This window comes from Schistocerca nitens, chromosome 1, assembly GCF_023898315.1.
Source record: "Schistocerca nitens isolate TAMUIC-IGC-003100 chromosome 1, iqSchNite1.1, whole genome shotgun sequence".
Lineage (NCBI taxonomy): Eukaryota > Metazoa > Arthropoda > Insecta > Orthoptera > Acrididae > Schistocerca > Schistocerca nitens.
In genome coordinates, this window is record NC_064614.1 from 1,182,158,062 (window position 1) to 1,182,182,107 (window position 24,046).

The 24,046-nt window shown below is 38.8% G+C and overlaps 1 protein-coding gene across 2 annotated transcripts in view; it reads left to right on the forward strand.

The window, feature by feature from the left end:
• The window catches only part of LOC126200610 (pre-mRNA-processing factor 39), an 80,797-nt gene extending 58,802 nt beyond the window's left edge, over positions 1 to 21,995 (forward strand). Inside the window, exons 14-18 of one of the 2 annotated variants that reach the window (XM_049936722.1) lie at positions 5,358 to 5,566; positions 5,912 to 5,971; positions 9,116 to 9,297; positions 16,549 to 16,635; positions 21,084 to 21,995. In XM_049936722.1, coding sequence (XP_049792679.1) covers positions 5,358 to 5,566; positions 5,912 to 5,971; positions 9,116 to 9,297; positions 16,549 to 16,635; positions 21,084 to 21,465 — 920 coding nt within the window. In that variant the 3' untranslated portion in view covers positions 21,466 to 21,995. Of the gene's footprint in view, positions 1 to 5,357; positions 5,567 to 5,722; positions 5,784 to 5,911; positions 5,972 to 9,115; positions 9,298 to 16,548; positions 16,636 to 21,083 lie in introns of those variants that run through there. The other variant, XM_049936723.1, reaches the window with a different exon arrangement.
• Positions 21,996 to 24,046: the final 2,051 nt, after the last annotated feature.

Here is a 24,046-nt window from a genome sequence, read left to right on the forward strand (position 1 = left end):
CCTGAAATTTGAGACTCGAAATTCAAGAGGAGAGAAAAGTTTTAGGCCGCACCTCTAAATCGAAACAAAGTTGGTCCATTGTAATATGAGACACAATTTAGGTCAAATGAAAGACGATACAGCTACAGTAGTTTGGTTCGAGTCGTAAGCTTAGCAGTTAAGCTTTACCAGGTAGCCATTGCTATGCGTCAGGCGCTCCGTCCGTATTTATATGGGTACCCTTCCTTTTTCACGTGCTTCGTCTGGTTTGAATCGATTGCTTATTTTGCTTTGATCTGATAAGTGCCTTTTTCTTTGTTATAGGTGTTTACATCACTCTAAGCTGAAAATGCATTACTGTACTGTGTAATGCATTGTTTGTCGCATTTTGATAGTGCGTGTTTACGGCCTGTCGCCGCTCGTGGCATGACTTGCTTTTGTGCGCGCTACCGCCGCTTAAAAAAAAAGAGGAATCGTCTCATTAGCGAAACAATGGCAAGAGACTGCTATTTGTTGTTACTTACACTGCTGCTTTCTTTGATAATGATCAACAAGAACCAAATGCGTATGATAGAACATGCGTATGATAGAACATGCGTATGATAGAACATGTTCTGAACGAGAGTTTTGCGAAAATTTTCCTCCGTTTGAAAATCTTTGCGGCCGCTTCTTTAGTACATCAAATTCTGCACAGAAATTAGTCATCTTACATTTAAAATCTAGTCAGTTGCCGTGCTTCATTTCTGACTGTATCACTATTAGGCATAAGAATAATACGAATATAAACATGACACGATACGTATATTCTTCCGCGTTTGCTGTTGTCTCACTCTAGTTTCGTAGTTTATTACGCAGACAGGATTTAAATGAGATAGCAGCAAACACGAAAGAATACGTGGCAAAATGTTTATATTCGTATTATTCTTATGGTGAAGAGAATACTGCATGTGATTCACATTTCATCAGGTTCCTATTAGCAACCATCTCTTCTCACAGGTAGTAAAAAACTCGGAATGTAGAGTTGGCCATATTGACAAACATCCCTAACAGTCTTGCCAGTCGGATTTTCGTAGTACATTGAAATTCTGCTACATTTGAAGATGAACAATACGGAATTTGTATTTACTTCGTTGGATAATGTATGAAAATGCAGTGGTCGGAAGTCGGGGGCGGAGAAAAAAAAAGCTCGTCTTCTACCCCCCCTTTATATATATATATATATATATATATATATATATATATATATATATATATATATATATATATATATATATATATATATATATATATATATATAACAGAGGGAAACATTCCACGTGGAAAAAATATATCTAAAAAGAAAGATGATGAGACTTACCAAACAAAAGCGCTGGCAGGTCGATAGACACACAAACAAACACAAATATACACACAAAATTCAAGCTTTCGCAACAAACTGTTGCCTCATCAGGAAAGAGGGAAGGAGAGGGAAAGACGAAAGGATGTGGGTTTTAAGGGAGAGGGTAAGGAGTCATTCCAATCCCGGGAGCGGAAAGACTTACCTTAGGGGGAAAAAAGGACAGGTATACACTCGCACACACACACATATCCATCCACACATACAGACACAAGCAGACATATTTGTGTTTGTTTGTGTGTCTATCGACCTGCCAGCGCTTTTGTTTGGTAAGTCTCATCATCTTTCTTTTTAGAGATATATATATATATAAACAGAGGGAAACATTCCACGTGGAAAAAATATATCTAAAAAGAAAGAAAGTGATGAGACTTACCAAACAAAAGCGCTGGCAGGTCGATAGACACACAAACATACACACAAAATTCTAACTTTCGCAACAAACGGTTGCTTCGTCAGGAAAGAGGGAAGGAGAGGGAAAGATGAAAGGAAGTGGGTTTTGGGAGAGGGTAAGGAGTCATTCCAATCCCGGGAGCGGAAAGACTTACCTTAGGGGGAAAAAAGGACGGGTATACACTCGCGCGCACACACACACACACACACACACACACACACATCCATCCGCATATACACAGACACAAGCAGACATTTGTAAAGGCAAAGAGTTTCATCTTTCCCTCTCCTTCCCTCTTTCCTGACGAAGCAACCGTTTGTTGCGAAAGTTAGAATTTTGTGTGTATGTTTGTGTTTGTTTGTGTGTCTATCGACCTGCCAGCGCTTTTGTTTGGTAAGTCTCATCACTTTCTTTCTTTATGCAGAGGTTTTGGCGCCAGTATTTATCTTTGTGCCCACAAAGCACGCTTATGTAGCGCTACATATATTCGACGGCAGAAGTTAGTTGTGGCGGCACCTATCAACATTTTTCAGAACTTCTGTTTGCTTTGCACTCGATTCTAAGCTGCAAGCGGGTTTTTGGATAACAAAAACCAGAAAAAAAAGTGTGGCTTAGATTCGAGTAAATACGGTAGACCTCTCACACAAAATCAAAGTTAAATTTAGTATTCATATTGGAGTACAGTGTGATAAAACTTGAAGCAAGAACAAATGGTTTGATGACGTTACATTGCTGTGCTCATGAGAATGTACTTTCTGTCCATGTGAGATGTACTTTCTCTGTCTTCCCTTTTTTTTAAAAAAATGCCTGTGGGTGAATCATTCATACAACTATTTTCAGAGGACATGTAATCTGAATTATCGTCAAATACTTTATCAACATTTCTCCTGTTCATTGCAAATGTCAAAAACCAAACCAAATGCATGAAGCAGAGAGAAGTCTAATGTCAGCTATTGCCTACAAAGCAAGCTACAATAACAAAGGTCTCAGTAATGAAGAATTGTTCCAGTGATGCAACTGCTGCCGCCAAGTGGGCACAGTAGAAAAAAGTAAAAAAATCTCTAGACAGCACAGATGTTTCTGGGAATCATATATCTGATAAACACTATAGAAAATCGTATTAACTATTGCAGTGTAATATTAAATCTTTGGTACATTTTGTACAATGACTGTAATATTACGTCAGTCACATGCCAAGTAATCTTCAGTAATTATTTGAAAATAGACTTCCGAACACTTGATGCTGTTAAATGGATAAAAGATTGTCATTACATTTTGTTTTCACTACATTTTTTTTAGATAGCGCAGTTCTTCAGCAAATCCCATTTCTGTGCAGGCATTTTTTGTACCACTTTTACACATCTGAGTGACAACTTTACAATTTTGAAATCTGGTTGATAGTCAGTTATTTGTTTAAGGTCTAAAGGTGGTAACATAAAAGCCTTTTGTGCTGAGTAGCCATGGCAAATGGTTGTTACGGGTAATGAATTACTTGCCTGGCTCTCACCAGGTCATTGTTTAATGGAGTGCTTTGCTATGCATTTGTTGTGAGTTATGTATTCTTCTAATGGTCCAATGTTACTTTCACAAACTTGTTGGTAACATTAAAATAGATGCAAAATTTTCTTTCCAGTTACAACCCTTGAATTCTTAAATTTGAAGACACTGTCACTTAACGAGTAACATCAGTACAGTATCTGTGCGTCTGCTTATTTTATATTTTCTGAGCAGTATGTAACAAATGTAAGAGTACATAAAATTCCTTTTCGTGTTTATTACTTTTTAATTCACTGAAAACAATTTTTTATCTGAAAGATTTCATATCATTTTGATGTGGATGCAGCAGTGTTTTCTTTTGTACATTATTAAAAGGTTAAATTTCAAGGTAAACATAAGGTAATGTTGCTGCCTCTGTTAACTGTTAACCTCTCTCACCCAGTTGCAGATTCGTTGTAGTTTCCCTGAATTAGAAAATGTAAAGCAGTTGTCAGTGCAAAGGTTAGTTTCAACACTGTAGTGCTGTACTAGGCATTGGTCTGTTAACCCATTGGTGTACAATGACTTGTATATGAGTCACGCTTCTGTGTACAATCACTAGAGCTGTCACCATGCAGTTGCCTTGTGTGGTACTCAGGTGTGTACTGCATTACCAATGGTTATGTTTTTAGTTCAGGCAGCATGGTAATAGATGGGGAGAGATTGTAGTGATGATAACACAGGAAAGGATAATTCATCATTTTTCTGCAGATTAATGATAACTTTTTAGCATCAACAGGATCAAAACTAGATTTGTAGCTTGCATCTGGTTATCATCCTTTGTCTCCATGTCTCTCCCCTAAGTAATTAAACATTGTTGTACTTGGTCTCACTAGGGAATGGTCGGACTTTTTGTTTTGAAACTTGGCATGATTCTATATCACTCATAGGTATCGCCACTTCAAATACACAACCCAGAGTTGTGCTGCCACTTCACACTATAGGTTATACCAAAAAACATGAAAACTGATATTTCCCCTCTTGTCACCTGCTACTAAGTCATGACTACCTCTGGATATTGCTAGCTGTTTGTACAGTGTGCATGGTGGGGGTATTGAGCTTATCTGCAAATTCCCTACTTTTGGACTTTCACTTTGAGCCATGTTGTAGACGTTTGAAACGTATGAGCTAGTTTCAATTTCTGTATCGTGACTTACACTATCAAGCAATTTAGGTTAGTGATTTGTAATAATTGGGTTAGAAGCTATGACATTAATTGTAGCATCACATGTAAAACAACTAGGCATCTATAATATTCATGCAGCATAGGCGTTTAAAGAAACATTAAGCAGGCAAAATACACTGCTGCATTTCTGTGTGTGCAGTGAGAAATAAAAACAATTAATAAATATGGCACTGCCTGTATTGAAAGGCAAAAAGTCACAAAATTTCAAAGTTCAACAGGAAAACTATTGCCTTTGACAGATATGCAAACTTCCAAAACAGCCAATTGGAATGTCGTTGCATTTTTAGTGTTAACATACAGATAAGCTTATTTCATGTAGTCCTACAGTTGGAATAGAAATGTAGCAAATTTGTTAATTGTTAAATTAGATGTATTATGCATTAGTAAAGATAGATTGCTATTCACCATATAGCGGAGATGTTGAGTTGCAGATAGGAACAACAAAAGACTATTGAACATGTAAACTTTTGGCCAGAAGTTGTTCTTCTGAAATATATACCCCCCATCACACACACACACACACACACACACACAAATTTTCATGCAAATGCAGCTCTCTCTCTCTCTCTCTCTCTCTCTCTCTCTCTCTCTCTCTCTTTCTGTGTGTGTGTGTGTGTGTGTGTATTATGTCTTTCAGGAGGTGATCTTCTGGCTGAAAGCTTATGTGTTTAGTAGTCGTTTTCTTGTGCCTGCCTGCAACTGTATCATGAGTAGCAATCATACTTTTTATAATTTCACTATCCAATCCTGGATTATCTATTGTTCGATTATGCATTAGTAATTTAGGTTTGTTAACATCTTTGTTGTCGTTTTAAGTGTCCTGAGTAGGAGTAATAAATTGCTAATAATTCTAGCGTAATTTTCAGAAAATTATGACCAGGCAGCAGAAATATTGACAAATCTGGAGAAACTTGTGCCAAACATGCTGCAAGTGGCTTACCGTCGCATAAACTTGGAAAGGAGACGGAATGACTTAAATAAAGTTGCTGAACTGTACGAGCACTATATTAACACATCAAAAAGCAAAGTCATTGCAAACAATATGGCAATAAAGTATGCAAGGTTTTCGTGGAAGGTAAGATATACATATTGCTTTATCCACCGTACTGTACACAGCTTCTTTGCAGAAGGTAGTTAAATATGAAACCATAAAGTGGATGCAGGTGGATATTGAGTCCAGAACATCTTGACACTCCTAAGGTACACTGTTAAATCTGCATTCCTATTTCAGCAATTTGACGAGTGCGCAAAGGCATTCCCTCATCTTCACTTTGATTCGCTTTACCATCGAGGTAAGATGCCCCCGTTGGGAAACAGACTGCCACTGTTTCATCATTTGTAACACACACACACATTGGTTACATCCAAAGAATTGTTGAAATGTTTTGAGTTTTGTTTGATTTAACTTTCCATTTTTCAGATATTAGGGGACACAGACAGAGCCATCTCGATCCTGAATAAGGCGGTTGAGAAAGATAAGGTAACAATATCATGTATTATAATGTTTAAATTCTTACCACTGTATTTTTTGACTGGTACATAATTTTAGATTGGTTATTGAGAAAATTCTGAAATATCTTAAATCTGCTATGGGGCACAGTGTTCAAATATCATAGCATGACTCTTGAGTGCACTGGCTGTCTCAAAAATTGTATCCTCTCACTCACTGATGGCTTGGTATCAACGTAGTACCACAAACTGATAAATATGCAACCAGTTTTCATCAGTTTAACATGTCAAAAATTTATTCTAACAACCTGCCATTCATAAGTCTTAAATTGAACAAATCAAACTTTATGTATTAATATTTATCAATAATGACAATTCAGTAACATTGTGGTAATTGTTACAGAACATATTTCACTCATGTATTTGTGGTAATACTTGCCAGTGTGGTGAGGTCTTGATTACACTGTTGGACTGAAGACGGAAATAAAAAAGGGAAAATGTGAGAAAAGTGAAGTTCTGTCATCTCTTCCCTTTGTGATTCTGTATTCAATTTTGTTGGGAAACCACTCACTGCAAAGCAAAAGCCTTGAGTCATCAATGTGCACACTCAAAAAGAAAGAATGAACGTGCTGGTGCTGCTAGATGGACTATGTTGTGGTGGGGGTTGTCTGGTGGGGTGGGGCAGCACGCGTTCACGTCCATGCACATGCACACAAAACGGGGGTTTAGGAAGAGCGGCTGGCAGTGGGCGGCTTGTGGCTCAGGGGAGGCAGCCTGCTTGCTGGCAAGGGATGTGCAAGGGAGAGGTGGCAGGTGAACAGGCTAGGCATGTGATGCACTGGTATTGGAGCCGTTAGGGAGCTGCCCAAGTGAAGGTGGCATGGGGATGTGAATTGGAAGAGGGTGAAAGGATAGGGGAAGGGGAAACTGTTAAGCAGAGGGTGTGGGGACAGTGATTTACTAGAGACTGAGGTCAGGGCAGTAACAGGAGTGAAGGATATCTTGCAAGGATAATTCCCATTTGCATAGTTCGGAGAAGCTGGTGGAAGAGTTAAGGAACCCAATGGCCCAGATTGCGATGCAGCCATTGAAATTGGGCCTTTTGTCTTGAGCTGCATTTTTTGTCACCAGGCAGACTTCATTCTTGGCAACAGTTTGGAGATGGCCATTTGTCCTGGCTAACAGCGGGTTGGTAGTCATATTGACACAAAAAGCTATGTGGTGTTGGCGGCAGAGTTGGTATACTACATGGCCCTGCCTGTGAAGAGTGTGGAGTAAGAAGTGTTGGGTGGGTGGATTGGTAAAGACCTGCACAGGGTTACGAGCCCTTTGTGAGGGTTTGGAAATGCTGCAAGGGATCATATCCCTGTGGAAGACCCAGGTGTAAGACTTGCCCAATCTACCCACGCAGCATGTCCTACCCCGTCAGAGGCCAGGCTACATGTGAAAGCAGCCATGTCATATACCAACTGTACTGCAAACAAGCTTTTTATGTCATGATGACTACCAAACAACTGTTCGCCAGGATGAATGGCCACTGTCAAACTGTTGCTAACAACAAAGTTGACCACCCAGTGGCACAATATGCAGCTGAGCATAACGTGCTAAATTTCGATGGTCCCTTCCATTTACAACCTTACCTCCACCACCAGCTTCTGTGGACTACACATCCTTGCAACACACCCTTCACTCCCATAGTCATCTTGGCCTCAATCTCCATTAACCCACTGTTTCCCTTCCTTTATCCTATCACTCCCTCCCATTTCATGACACATGTCACTTTCAGTGTGAGCGGCTCCAACACCTATGCATCACAAGCATAGCCCACGTACCTGCCACCTGTCCTTTGTGCATTATAACAAACTGGCTGTCTTTCTCAAAGCTCCTAGCCACCCACACCCTCTCTTTTTCAACCCACCTTATCTTCAAAAATGCAGCACTAGGGTTGTGCATCTTACTCCAAAAGCTAGCAAGTTTTCTTTATTTTTGTGTGTGCTTGTTGGCGACTCAACACTGCTGCCTTTTGGTGAAGGGTTACCTTTACTCCCTAAAGTGTGTGCATTATTCGTATGCTGATGTCTTGAAAAAACTGAAATCATCTTGATAGTAAGTGAAGCAGGAAGGAGAAAAGTGCACAGAGCAGTTCTAGTTATTAGTGGGAATGTGTGCTGCATGCTTTGTGCAAATTCCATTAATGACTTAGTCACTTATTTCCAGATGATCATAAATTTGTAATTTGTTGTGCTTTTTGAAATTGATGACAGTATTGTGATAGTGAAATTGTATAATTTATTAAATAACCGAGTAGTAGTGTGATAGTGGTTGAGTCAAGTTGTGCTAGAAATTTTTGTCACTGATTCCATTCAGTATCTCTTCATTCATTATGCGATCGAATCACCAGCATTCTTGTGTATCGCCACTTTTCAAAAGCTTTTATTCTCTTCTTGTCACAAACGTTTTGTCCCATGTGTCACTTTCTTTCAGAGCTACACTGCAAATACCTTTAGAGAAGACTTGCTATCACTGTAAAGTTAGATTCAATAACAACAGTTTTCTTTTTCAGAAGTGCTTTCTCCTTATTGGCAGTCTGCATGTTATGTCCTCTCTACTTTAGCTATTGTTGGTTATTTTGCTGCCCAAATAGCAAAACTTGTCTAATCTTTTCAGTGTTTAGTTCCCGAAACTGATTCTGTCAACACAACCAGATTTAATACATAAAAAAACCACATAGTTTCTTTCCTTTATTTTTACCTTGTACCCCTCTTTTCAAGACACATGTTCAACAGTCTCTGAGTGGCATAAATAAGTGGAAACGCCGTCCTGCGACAGTACCAAAAAAGTGGTGTTAAGGTCATGTTTGGGTAAAATTTGGACTGTGTCTTTGGAGCCTGTGGGTCTTATTCGGTCAAAATCTATTTATTACTTACGCCCTGCCTCCTCTCTGTCACCTGCCCACTCTCCTTCACCTTGCAGTTAGTGGATAGCGATCTTTGGATATTTTGTTGTGTGGAAAGTATCATACATCTTGCAGACATAGTACTGTGTTTAGACAGTAAGATACAATTAATCAGTTTTGTTTATATTTGTTAAGTTTTGAAATATTGTTGCTGTGCAGTTGTGTTTAATCAATAGTATGGCATTAAAAAACTTCTCTCATAGAACCTTGTTGTTTCAGGAAAACCCTCGCCTTTACTTGCAGCTGATTGACATGGGGCTTCAGAAGAATCCCTTGGATGAAGAAGAGATAATTGCAATTATAGATCAGTTTCTCAGTGGAGATGCTGACCCTGAGCAGAAAGTTCTGTTTGCTCAGCGTAAAGTTGAATTTCTTGAAGATTTTGGAAAAGACGTTGTGGGGTAATTATGTTGTTACTATTATTATTATTATTATTATTATTATTATTGTCACCATCATCAGTAGTAATGAAAGAAAAATTTGGATGATTGGTAGTGCATGAAACTGTGTAGGAAAAAAGAGCTGTTCTCCTGTCCACATGTATGTCTATTGTATATAATGAGCTCCCATTCCTACGCATGATTAGTGTGATATAAAGTTGTGAGGTTGGTTTAAAAAGTCTGGTAAAAAAGCAAGGAAAATAATGTTTGTTTCATAAACAACTCTTCGTACTTCGTGGCAGTCGCCTTTGAGGGATATCCTCTGCAAAATACTTGTTGACTGCAAATATCACTTCATCATTTGATGAAAGTTTTAAGTTTGGGAACAATAAGAGGCTACTAGGGGTACGTCTGGTGAATAGGGTGGATGAAGAACCCGTTCAAAGTCCAATATATGCACTTTTGCCATTGTTATTGCTGATAGGTGGGATGGTGCATTATCGTGGTGAAAGAGCAAATTATTATTATTATTGTTGTGTGTGTGTGTGTGTGTGTGTGTGTGTGTGTGTGTGTGTGTCATCTCACATGGATGACCCAAAGTAAATGGTATAGTGCAGAGTCTGCATGAGCTTCATCCAGTTGTGTTTTGATTTATGCGGTTGTCCAACTCTTCAGATGAAAATGTTTAATAACAGTATGAAACTTCGCTGTCTCCATTTTTAATCGCAGTCGACACACTGGCCAATTCAAATAGCTCTCAACAGTGAACTGGCTGCTGTACATTGTTGAAATTCTCTATGTAATCTTCGGAATAATCAAGCTTACCAGCCATGAAGACCCAACAAAAATGTTCCGTTCTTTCATGGAAGTTTACCAGACTTACCGAACCACCCCTGTACATGGGTGTTAATATGGTTAAAACTGAAATTTTTGTCTGTGATGACAGGTAATGATTTCTTTCAAATTGAAGTTTAGAGATGAATAACAATTTATTTTCTTTACACTCATGGAGTCAAAATATAGTTTGAATTGGTTACTTATATGCTTTCTAACAAAACTTAAAGACAGACTTCCACAAAGTGTCACTTTTTTATGAAAATTGGCTGCTTGTGTAATATTTGTTTGTACGTCATGAACTGACAGTGAGGAAAATAGTATGTATTTAGCAGAAATTAGAGAATTTCAGAAACTCTTGTTTTAATTGCCTTGTCTGTTAACTGTTTGCCGTGTCTGTATCAGTCAGTACTATGACTGCATGAAAGAAGATTGAGAGTGAGTTTACAAAAGCTGATGGAATGGGAATCGGACAGAAACAAATGCATCAAATGTATATCAGTTGGCTGTATTACCCACACCCTAATCTACTTCATCTACTTTTTATTTTATTTATTTTAAGATACATATTCCATAGATCCAGTATGGCGTGATTACGCTTGGATGTGGAACGAGTCAAAGCAGATACAATATAGATATCACACAATACAAAACATACTGACAAATTACACATGGTAGATGAATGATTCAGAATTGGTACAATACAATAATATAATCAAGATAATAAACAATACAATACAAAAATACAATAGTGATAAAAAAAAATACAGATAACAATGACAAAGGAAATAATCTGAATTACTACTCAAATTACTGATCTCTATTGAAGAATTCATCTAAAGAGTAGAAACATTTTTCCAATAGAAATTCCTTTAGCCTCTTTTTTTTTTTAATAGCATTTTATTTTCTTTAAGACACTTTATATTACTCGGGAGTGCGTTAAAGATTTTAGTACTTGTGTACTTTACCCCTTTTTGCACCAGAGAGATTTTTACGTTCACAGTGCATATCACCTTTCCGCCTTTTGTTATAATGATGGTATGCCTCATTTGTTTCATATTCAGAGGAATTGAGAAGAGTGAAAGCCACGAGTGAGAGGAGATATTGTGAGGTAGTGGTTAATATACCTAACTGTTTAAAGAGATTTCGACATGAGGTTCTTGGAGGGACACTACAAATAATTCGGACTACTTTTTTCTGGCTTACAAAATTTTTTTTTGAAAGTGGTGAGTTGCCCCAAAAGATTATTCCATAGCACATCACTGAATGAAAGTAGCCAAAATACGCAGACTTTGATACGTTGATGTCTCCAATTTTGGAGATTATTCAGATGGCAAATGTTGCTGAGCTAAGCTTTTTTAGTGTTTGCTGTATGTGGAATTTCCAATTGAGCCGGTTATCTATGTGAATGCCTGGGAACTTTGTGCACTGAACCCTCTGCAACTGTTGGCTCTCGTGTGCAATGTTAATCTCTTCTGGGCTTATGTAAATGGATTGGAACTGCATGTAATTTGTTTTGCTGGGGTTTATTGCTAGAGAATTTGCCGTGGACCAGTTCAGAGCATTTGCAAGTGCTTGGTTGGCATTTAACTCTACGTCAGTGGAGGTTTTGCTGGCTGTCGCTATACTTGTCATCGGCAAACATTGTGATGTTGCTAGCACTATTTGAGGACAGGGGTAGGTCATTAATATATATAATAAATAGGAGGGGACCAAGGACTGACCCTTGTGGAACTCCATTATGTACTGTTCCCCAGTCACTCTACCTCTCCTGCTTGTAGATTGTTAACACCTACTACTATTTTTTGCTGTCTGTCTTCTAGATATGATCTGAGCCAGTTACCCATTTGTCCACAGATTCCATATTGGGCTGCTTTTCCTGAAAGTATTGTGTGATCGACGCAGTCGAAAGCCTTAGTCAGGTCACAGAATATGCCAACGGGTAATTTTTTCTTGTCAAGGCATTCTAAAACATTATTTGTAAGTGCGTAAATTGCTTCAGTTGTAGATATGCCTGATCTGAAACCAAATTGTTGTTTACTAATTAGTGCAAATTTTTCAAGGGGACTGACAATCATGATGTATATTAATTTTTCAAAGACTTTAGAAAATGCTTACAAGAGAGATAGGGCGATAGTTGGAAACGTCTGTGGGATCACCTTTTTTGTAGAGGGGCTTCACAGTAACATACTTCATTCTGTCAGGGAAGATACCTTGATTTATAGAGGAATTGAATATATGAGCTAGAACTTTAGAGAGTTGATTACAGCTGGCTTTTAGCAGTTTGCTGGAAATATTGTCTACACCCGACGAATTTTTACTTTTTAGAGGCATTATGGTTTTTTACTTCTTGCACGGTTATGGGGGCCATACCTATCAGGTCTATAGAGTTAGGGAAAAGTTCTTTCAGAGTTTTTATTGCCTTTTGTGAGGAGCCTTTGCATGCTGTTTTCTTAGAAACAGTTAAAAAGTGCTCATTAAACATTTTAGCTACAATATCTTGATTTTGAACTAGCTTACCTTCATTGTTAAGAGCAATATTTTGGGTCTTGTTGGGGTAATTTGCACCAGTCTCATTTCGTATCACTTCCCATATAGTTTTGGTTTTATTAGTGGGGTTATTAATTTTTGAGCACAGATACATGCTTTTTGATTTCAGAATGACTTTGTTCAATATTTTACAGTATTTTTTATAGTTATTTAAAAGGTTAGGGTCAGTTAGGGTCATCTGATTTTTTTTTTTTTTTAAAGGCAGTGTACAACTCTCTCTCTCTCTCTCTCTCTCTCTCTCTCTCTTTCTTTCTTTCTTTTGCAAGAAATCCTAATTCCAGTGGTAATCCAAGGCTTGTTGGTGGATTTTTTTAGTATGGGTTTTATATATTCTTTTTGGGAAGGTACTTTCAAATATTAAGAGTCAATTCATTACTGAAAAGGTTGTATTTGGAATTGGCATTTTCTACATTATATACTGGACTCCAATCTGTTTTGGAGACGTGATTTAAAGATCTCAATAGTTTCATCAGTAGATTTCCTAGTAATTTTCCAGTTGGGACCACTATTAATCTCACAAATACTTGAATTGTTAATGGTGAGTCTTTGTCCATCATGGTCAAAGAGACCATTCAGAACTTGCCTGACAGCTATATCATCAATCTTGGTTATGTCAATAAATACATTATCAATTAATGATTTTGTTTGTGAAGTTATTCTGGTGGGGAAAATTTACAACAGAAGCAAGATTATATGAGGACATGAAGTTCTCAAGATCTACTGTCTCTGGAGTTTGTTAGGAAATTTGCATTGAAGTCTCCAACAACTACGACATCTCTACTTAGTTTAAATATGTGTATTAAGAGCGCATCTAACTGTTTTAAAAAAATGCTAAAGTTACCTGAAGGTGCCCTGTATAACGCTACTACTGCTATATAAGAGTTATTTAAAGCCAGCTCTATGGCACACGCTTCAAACTGTTGATCTATACAAAAATTCAGCACATTAATTACACTAAATGTGATGCTGTTTCTGACATAGATCGCTACTCCACCTTTTTCTATAAATTTCCTACAGTAAGATGTTGCTAAGCAGTAATTATCTATAGCAAGTTTTTCAATATCTGACATAACATGGTGCTCACTAAAGCACAGAACATGGGCACAATCTATACCTTGTGGCTCCTAGATATTAATTAAGAGTTCATTAATCTTGTTGCTCAGGCTACATATGTTTTGATGGTAAATAGTCAGATTTTGATTTCCAGAACTACTTACACATTTATCCCCAAAAAAGAGATATCAGTTGACAGAGTGGGTTTGGTTTTATTCACTATCCATTTATTCAAGTTGGTCTGTTTCCATGTACTGGGAGCCTGGGAAGAATCAGCTTTACCTGTTTTTTTTTCAGCAGCCATTTGTCCAATGTCGTCTGTCTATACCCATTCCTGCAGTCTTCTTGTGTTGTGGAGAACTCATTCTTCGAATGTGTGTGTTTTGAGTATACATTCTTCCTAGCATTTACGACGATTTCACTAATAATGGACGCTAAGTGACTCTTTCCGCCCCGATTGAGGTGAAGGCCGTGGGTGGTGTAAAAATCTCTACTAAAATTTTGCACGTTAACCATTTGTACGTTTGCATAACGGTTGCAAATTTCTGCATATTGACTGTTTGTATATGCTACTGCCCTGTTTACACACGAGAATTGAGGCAAGTCATACCTGTGTGGAATATCGAGAACAATGACGTTTGAGTCATTTAGATGGTTTAGAGCAGATTTTAGGGCATTAACAGCATGCAAACCATCGTTGTGTGCGACGTCATTTGCACCACCACAGATTACAATGAAGTCTTCCTTCATTGTCTTTAGAGAGATATTGTTTACAGCTGAAAGCACTTGGTCAAGACGCGCGCCAGGTTTAATAAAACCTGAAGCATTTACTTCACTGTTTACGCTTTTTATTTCGTGTGCAAGGCCTCTAAGATGACTATCACCCATTAAACATACATTTATTCTTCTTGCTGCATTTGTGGTGTTAGTTAAATTAACTGTCATCTTGAATGTTGAATTTACCTTGCTTCTGTTCACAAGTGATGGTTTTGGCTTGCGAGGTTCCACGTTTTGCTTAATAACAGGCTTTTCTTTCAGATGGTGCACAATTTGATCTTTTGTGGATAGGCCTACCGTTTTTTGGAGCATGGGAGGGGAATTTATTACTAAAGACGACGAAATGATTGCGCTATGGTTAGCGTCACCGGTACATCCAGAATGTGTTGGAAAACTTGAAATGGCGACGGAATGTTCGGTCGCTGTGTACACTTTATTTCTGTCGAATTCACTTACGCCCTGCTCGGCGGTTTTTAGTTTTCTGTGATCATTTTCAAGACATTTGAGTCTATCAGCTAACACTTTTTCTGCCAAGGATCTGCGCACAATTTCTTGCAACGAATTAATAGTTTCAACTAGTTTTGCTTTGTCGGGATTGACTTCACATGTTGCACACTTACATTTTGATCTGGATGGTTTTTCACTGCGGGTTTTTTGCGTGGCACTAGACTTGAAACTTTGCCAAGCACTTCTGTTGTATTCATCTTCTTGCTATTGATGCCGGATAACATTTGAAAATTCGAAATAACTGGAGGCACAAATTCACTAAACTTCTCAATCGCAGCCATCTTTAATTTATCTTCCATGATCTGTAAGCCACTATGAAGAGTAGGCAGAGGGTATTTACCATTCCATTTGTGTAATGAGTGTAGGAAGTATGGCTCCTTAAATGCCGCTGTATGATTTGTAATTACTGAAATCTTGTGTTTGCATGCTCTACTGATGCTGAATGTAAGAGCTGTATTCCTTGATTATGTTCCTTGAAACTTTGTGAACTTGCTCCCAGATGATAGTTGTCTACCTTAAAGTGTCTGCCATTTCATATTTTTCACCATTTTTGTGATGGTCTTGTGTAGGAGAAACAAGCTTTGTGGCGGTTTACGGTGTCGTCCTTTAGAGTATCCCCTATTCTGAACTGTGCAGAAGGGAGTTATCCTTACAACAGATTCTCCACTTCCAAAACATTCCTGGCATCAGCGTACAGTAACCCAGTGTCCTCACACCCTCCACCCAACTGTTCCTCCTACTCCCCCCCCCCCCCCCCTGTCATGTCACATCCTCACAATTTGCTTCAGCTCACCCTGATTGTACATGCTCTCTGCTGGTGCACACGTGTGTCTTTTCCCCTTGTTTGCTTGTCCCTTCTCTGCTCCCTATTTTCCTCCCCTCTGCTCCCTATTTTCCTCCCCTCTCCCTCCCCCATACCACCTCCTGACGCCGTGCGTGATAGCCATATCCTGCCCCTGCCCCAGATTGATGCTCCCATTTGACATGTTTCTCTTGCAGTCTGGCCAGAGATAGCAGTTGTGTGTGTAAGGTGTTCTTGCTTGTGTGAATGTGTGTGTGTGTGTTTTTTTTTTTCTGAAGAAGGCTTTTCATCATGCCTTCGTGCTACTCATTGTGTCCTCTTTACAGTGATCAGCAATCTGTCCTTTTTGTAATATTGTTGGTATTGCAGCCCGGACTTTCCATTGTTTAACTTTCTAAGTTGATCACATCTAACAAAGCAATCATAAAAAGATACAAAAGTTTTGCATAGAAACGACTTTTTATGACTGTAAAGTTTTCTTGGTACTACAACTGCACCAAAATAAATGTTTCTCAAACCTAAAGTGTTCGTACTATGAATTTTCATACAGTTATGAATTGGTTGCTTTCTCCAGTATGAAAACTTTTTTTTTGTGTTGATCCTGTCTTTTCTAACAAAGCAGTCTTTTAACTAGGTGTCACTACTGTGTACATAAGCATTGTCAGTTAAACGCAAAAACTTCAATACACAACTGTCTTCACTTGTCTATATTTACTGTTCTTAATTATGGTCATGTCATTGTTTTACAGTGTTCAGAAAGCACATGATGAGTTCCAGAGGTACTTCAAGATGGCAAAGGATCGAAAGAAAAAATCTGCTGATGCAGAAGGCAAAAGGTGAGTCAAATAAATATGAAGCTGCAAACTAACTTCTATATTAGTTTAATACCTTGTGCAGCACTGGTTACTTGTTTTGAAACTTGTGGCAGTGTTTCTTTGCTGTGCGAATACTTAGAGTAATTTCATGGAGGAATTTATTGTTAAAATGTACACAGCTATTGGTGGACTGATAACAACGGAATCAAGTGGGAAAACAAATGTGGCCAATAGTGAACTGTATACTTGTGAATTTAGCAGCAGTGCCAGAATAAAGCACAACATGTATACGGTGCCACACAAGTGTAGTTTGTCACACGATCACTTGCTCAAGAAATGTGCTGCACAAGGCTGGTGCAATTAGTCCTTATACCTGAACAGCAAAAGATGTTAATAGTTTTTATGTAACAGTGTAGGTGTATGATGCTTTTTTTCCCAGAGAGGAATTGAGAATACTTTGCAGTCCCACTAATTAGTTCACTTATTTTCCCCACTCTCCATGCTACACATACTCAGCTGGTGACACTGAAGGAAGCTCCCCATGAGGACTCTGTTTCTTCTTCCATCTCCACAAATTGATACACATGGAACACCATTGCTCTTGATTATTCTTATAATTTTGTTGTTTCCTTTGTTCCTACTAATCTTGAACACTTTGATGACTTTAGTCATAATATATGCACTTACTTGATATTCAGCAATAAATGTTCAGTGCGTAATCTGAAATGTTCGTGATTTAGAAAATTGACAGAATGTCAACTGTTGGTTGCTGCATTATGTGGCGCATTGACTCTCTCTGCCAAACATCTTCCTGATATCAATCTTGTTAGCTGCACATCACTTTAGTAAAGAAGTGTTTGTGGACTGCAGCAAATTGTAGTTGTACAAGCAGAGTCTGTCTCAGACTATCTGAGAACAACCAAGAAGCAAACAACATTAAGAGGATTGATGCCTATAGAAAATATTACTTTTGGGGTAATAAATGTTTAAAAAAAATAGATATATCATCAGAGTTTAGTGGGAGAAGACTATTTTCTTGCAAACCCTAATTTAAATTCATGTGTTTCATGTCAGTTTAAAAATAGTTTTAATTTGTGGGCAATAGTCTGGATCATAAACGGTGTGCATTCTTAATTTTGATGCATCATTTTATCTCTTGTAGAACACTATACAAGTCTTGCGTCCCTCTCAGAATTTCCACAGGTGCCTCCTCTTGCCCGTCCTTTCCCCCCCTGTCAGGTGTCTCCATAAAACAACATTTTTGTAATTTCCCACCACCCCATGCAGATTTAACAGATTTTATTATCTTGGAAGCAGATTTACAAAAAATGAAGCATTGTTGAAAAACATTACTTAGATGAACTATGTTATGAAAGTTGGCAAACAACAAATTAATTGTAACATTGTAATAAAAAAAGTTGCTTATGGCAGGTATTGGATCCAGAAAGATGTTTGTGGTGCTGGATTATTCACACTGACTTGTATTAACGTTGTTTCCACACGCTTAAAATTATGTCTGTGCTACTCGTGTGTTAATAAACAGTTCCCACCTTAAGTCTTATGAGAGGGAAAAACTGATGTTTTATGTTGACAAACAATTGTCCTGGTATGTATAATTGATTATCCAACTCCAAAGGTATTCACGTTCATAGTGGATAATTATAAAACGTGATAGGCTCTTACAGGTCTCTTTCAGAACAACTTGGAAGAATTTGATGGGAAGTGCAAACTTAGTCATAAATGACAGGCTTCATGGAGCAAAGAGTTTTGTCCTTCCAATAGAGAAAAATATAATGAAATGTGATCCAAGCACAAAATCTAACCAGATGTTCACTTGCAGTATTTTTGCATTTGTGTACTAGTTGGTATTTTTTAATAGGAAAAGATCTAGTATCTAAAATATTATGGGCAATTGACATTTTGGATGATGTAGTCTTTCAGAATGAGGAGTGCTGCTGTGAAGTTTGGAAGGTAGGAGACAAGGTTCTGGCAGAAGTAAAGCTTTGAGGACAGGTCGTGAGGCGTGCTTGGGTAGCTCAATCGGTAGGGCACTTCCTTGTGAAAGGCAAAGCTCTAGACTTTGAGTCTGGGTCTGGCACACAGTTTTAATCTGCCAGTAAGTTCCACTGTAGGCTTTCATGCACAGAATATATGTTTGAAGAATAAAATATTTAACTTGGTTGTATGTTAATGGGTTTGACTTCCTATTGAGATATTTTAAAGGTTTCCAGAATGAAAATTCACTCTGCAGCGGAGCGTGCGCTGATATGAAACTTCCTGACAGATTAAAACTGTATGCCGGACAGACTCGAACTCGGGACCTTTGCCTTTCGCGGTCAAGTGCTCTACCATTTGAGCTCCACAGTGTCCTTTCTTCCAGGAGCACTAGCTCTGCAAGGTTCATAGAAGAGCTTCCGTGAAGTTTGGAAGGTAGGAGATGAGGTACTGGAGGCATTGAAGCTGTGAGGACGGGTCGTGAGTCGTGCTTTGGTAGGTCAGATGATAGGGCACTTGCCCATAAAAGGCAAAGGTTCAGAGTTCGAGTCTCGGTCCAGCACACAGTTTTAATCTGCCAGGAAGTTTCTTATTTTGGAAGTGTTTTGGGCATGAAGCAGTTGGTGATTTTTAACAAACTAATCTTTAATTATGCTACGCAGTATTCTCCTGCATTTGTAGATAAGCAGGATTCGCTGAAGGATTGTCTGTACCAAATTAATTTCAAATTCTACTGATGATATTCTTCCTCTTGTCAGCCTGCACTAATATTGGGCCCATTATACGAGGGCAGTTCAATAAGTAATGCAACACATTTTTTTTTCTGAAACAGGGGTTGTTTTATTCAGCATTGAAATACACCAGGTTATTCCCCAATCTTTTAGCTACACAGCACTATTTTTCAACGTAATCTCCAGTCAATGCTACGGCCTTACGCCACCTTGAAATGAGGGCCTATATGCCTGCACGGTACCATTCCACTGGTCGATGTCGGAGCCAATGTCGTACTGCATCAATAACTTCTTCATCATCCGCGTAGTGCGTCCCACGGATTGCGTCCTTCATTGGGCCAAACATGTGGAAATCCGACGGTGCAAGATCGGGGATGTAGGGTGCATGAGGAAGAACAGTCCACTGAAGTTTTGTGAGCTCCTCTCGGGTGCGAAGACTTGTGTGAGGTCTTGCGTTGTCATGAAGAAGGAGAAGTTCGTTCTGATTTTTGTGCCTACGAACACGCTGAAGTCGTTTCTTCAATTTCTGAAGAGTAGCACAATGCACTTCAGAGTTGATCGTTTGACCATGGGGAAGGACATCGAACAGAATAACCCCTTCAGCGTCCCAGAAGACTGTAACCATGACTTTACCGGCTGAGGGTATGGCTTTAAACTTTTTCTTGGTAGGGGAGTGGGCGTGGCGCCACTCCATTGATTGCCGTTTTGTTTCAGGTTCGAAGTGATGAACCCATGTTTCATCGCCTGTAACAATCTTTGACAAGAAATTGTCACCCTCAGCCACATGACGAGCAAGCAATTCCGCACAGATGGTTCTCCTTTGCTCTTTATGGTGTTCGGTTAGACAACGAGGGACCCAGCGGGAACAAACCTTTGAATATCCCAACTGGTGAACAATTGTGACAGCACTACCAACAGAGATGTCAAGTTGAGCACTGAGTTGTTTGATGGTGATCCGTCGATCATCTCGAACGAGTGTGTTCGCACGCTCCACCATTGCAGGAGTCACAGCTGTGCACGGCCGGCCCGCACGCGGGAGATCAGTCAGTCTTGCTTGACCTTGCGGTGATGATGACACACGCTTTGCCCAATGACTCACCGTGCTTTTGTCCACTGCCAGATCACCGTAGACATTCTGCAAGCGCCTATGAATATCTGAGATGCCCTGGTTTTCCGCCAAAAGAAACTCGATCACTGCCCGTTGTTTGCAACGCACATCCGTTACAGACGCCATTTTAACAGCTCCGTACAGCGCTGCCACCTGTCGGAAGTCAATGAAACTATACGAGACGAAGCGGGAATGTTTGAAAATATTCCACAAGAAATTTCCGGTTTTTTTCAACCAAAATTGGCCGAGAAAAAAAATGTGTTGCATTACTTATTGAACTGCCCTCGTATGTTACATCATTGCCTTTGCCTTTTTCCAGATATTTATATCCCCTGACCTGGTCTCACTTCCATCTACCCTGTTTTTATTTCATCTCTTTAGGGATATTCACGTTATTTTATGGGCACATATCTATAGCTGTGAATCAATATAGTGAAAAAAAAAGGCAAGATTACTATTTTGTTGGGTTGTTGTGCATACTGTCATTCAGTGTGTCATAAACTGTTGTACTTATTACACAGCACAGAAATTATTTACACCTTTCCTTCATAGTTACTTTATTTTAACCTTTCTTATCTGTTGCCTATTGTGTGTTAGTAGTTTTTTGCAATTAAAGTAAAATATTAATGTTTCAGTGACAGTGCAAAGAAGGCAAAGATCCAAACAGGGGATGCAATGGTGGCTTCACAGCAAGCTTCCCAGGCAGTCTCAGGTGCAGTGGCCACTACAGCAGGAACGACAGTAGCAGCTACGACTACAGGACAGTACGCACAGTCTAGTTACGCACAGAGTGGTGGCTATTCCCAAACAACAGCAACAGGTGCCGCTGCAAGCAGCAGCTATCAAGGGGGACAATATCCTGCCCAGCAGCCGCCCACGCCCTATAGCCAACCTCCATACAATCAGCAATATAGTCAGTCTGGTGACCCAAATTATGCAAACTATCAGAACTGGGGATACTCACAAACTGGGTATGGAGGTTACAACCAGGGATGGGGCAATTACAATTACTACTGAAGCTGTACTCGTATTGTGCATTTTTTCAGAGAGAGTACAGACTGTTTACAGAGTGTCATTCTTCCTGTAATATAGTGAGCCAACATTGTAAAAAAAATCAGTTTGAGGTGTTGCAGATTGACTGTTATAAATACTGCTTTAATGACGTATTCTTATATTTTCTTGACAGTTCATAGTGTGGAATTCAGACAAACATTTCATCATCATACCTGCAGTAAGTTCAGGTCTCTATTTTAAATTCCCTTTTCACATCGACACATCCATTAAAGATGTCATCGACATGCACAGATATGAATTTAATAAATTTTTTATTGAATCTAATCATGCATTTTCAATTTAAAGTAAAAAATATTGTATGTACAAAATAAAATTTATTTCTAATATATATTCATTTGTCTATCATTTTTGTCTGCATTGAAGACTGTGTGAATTGTCCACCATTACTACCATACAGGAAGGGGGTTTTTTCCCAAAGCTTTTGTATTATTGATAGAAAAACTTGGTTACAGTAAATGGTTTGCATAGTAGAATTTATGATATTTTGCTTATCATTTATTAGTTTCTTGACATTTCCATTTCAAACTAAGCTTATTTCAAAGTGCTTACAACAACGTGTTGTTGGTCATTCTCAAAATTATCTTTTAAGATAAAAATTAACAACAAAAAAATCACATTAACAGATTTCATTGCATAGCAATGTTACACTTGTCTGTCAGCTTGTTGATGTCACAAGATGACATTGAATTATTTAAGGGATTGTGAATGGTTACTCATTGGCTATCATTAATGGCACAGTAAATTTAACTACAAGGCAGTTATATACATATTTTGTGAGACCAAAAAATAAAATATTGCTATTATTTAAGTAGACAAAAATATTGACTGTTCTGCTCAAACGAAGTCCAGGGCACAGTTTTCAGTTTAGTTACTTGTGAATTTTTTTATGTTTATTCAGTTTCCTTGTCAAATGTTTAATCTAAATTGCCATCACAGTGCCCACTCATAATGCATTAGTTATATCAAATAAATGTATATCATCATATCAGTCTTTTCCTATTTATATTTTTTTCACAATGTCTGTCCTCACAGCAAGTACTTTAAACAGAATGTTCATTTTGTTGCTAATAGCTGTGAAATGCCATCATGTATTACAAGTAATGTTTTTTCTCTCCTCACCTCCTGCCCCTCTCGGTCCCATGCGTGCGCGCGCTGCACTGACCAAACAAAACATTATATCCACCTAATTAATATTCTCTTGATCCATCTTTGAATTGCAATACAGCAACGATACTGCATGGGACACTCATCAAGTTACTGGTAGTTTTTCCAGACATATGTGGCCCAGGGTGTCTACACACTGGCCAGATGTATAAAGTTAGTGTAACACATATTGAATGGTTTAGGTTGAAAACCATTCAGAAACTACATTATTTGGTTATTAGTTAAATCTGTTTCTTAACATGATTATGTACAGTAATGATGGATTTTTCTATGTAATAAAACACTTAAGACAGACATATTTACTTTACCTTACATTTACAGTGCTCAAAATACTCTTTATTAATTATAAGTTCCTTATTGCTTCCTTAATTATTGCTGTAAGGGGAAACCTCCAGGTGATAATCACCATAGCAGCTATAAATATTTTTCAGATAAGGCTATATTAGCCTCACACAGACCAGGAAATAAACTGTTCCATACAACAATAAGAAATAGTCAATTAAATTATTAAACATTTGATGTGGAATTTTTTTCCTCTACTTCTCCACTGATCTCTGCAAACCACTGAATTGCTTGCCAGAGGGTATATCCCATTGTATCAGGTACCAAGTTTTTTACACCCCGGTCCCCCCTTCAGTGGGCTCACCGTTCTTTGGTGGGTTTGTGCTTGGCTGCCATGGGGCTCCAGCCTTTGCGGCATCTTTTCTCTTCTGTGCTGCATACCCACCCTTTTCCTGTTCTTTTTCCTCTTCCTTGGGGAACACGTCTGGGGTGTTTTCTGGGAATGTTGTGCAGTTTCTGTAGCTGACATAAGAACAGTCTCGCTACTGTTCTTTGTTTCTTTTTTTCCGTTAACCTTCTCTATCCTTCATCTCCTCTGGCATTTGAGGCTCCTCGTTTCCTTCTTCCTCCCTGTGCGCTCCTGAAGGCCAGTCCACGCATCTGACACGTAACAGGTGACTGGGTAATGCATTATTCCCAGCCCTGGGTAGACAGGTAGGGTTCACACGTACCTCCTGGTACAGGCCAGGCCCAGGGAGGGGTGACTGCCTGTGCTGCTACCTTCCCAGTTTGGCAATTGGTCCCTCTGTCAGGTTTTAGGGAGGTGTGACCTGAGGTGTGAGCAATCACCAAAGGCAGGGGTTTTCATCAGCATTGCAGTCTACATTTACCAAATGTAAACAGAATGAAGATCCGAATTCAAAGACCATCCCAGCTGCACCTCGGTTCCTCATGGTTTCACGTACTTAAGACCGTCAGTCCTTTGCAATGGTAAATCTGTTTCTGATTCAGAAAGGTGAGGAACCAATTGGCGGCCCTGTGAAATGCTGCTCTCATTTATGCATTGGCACTTAGCACT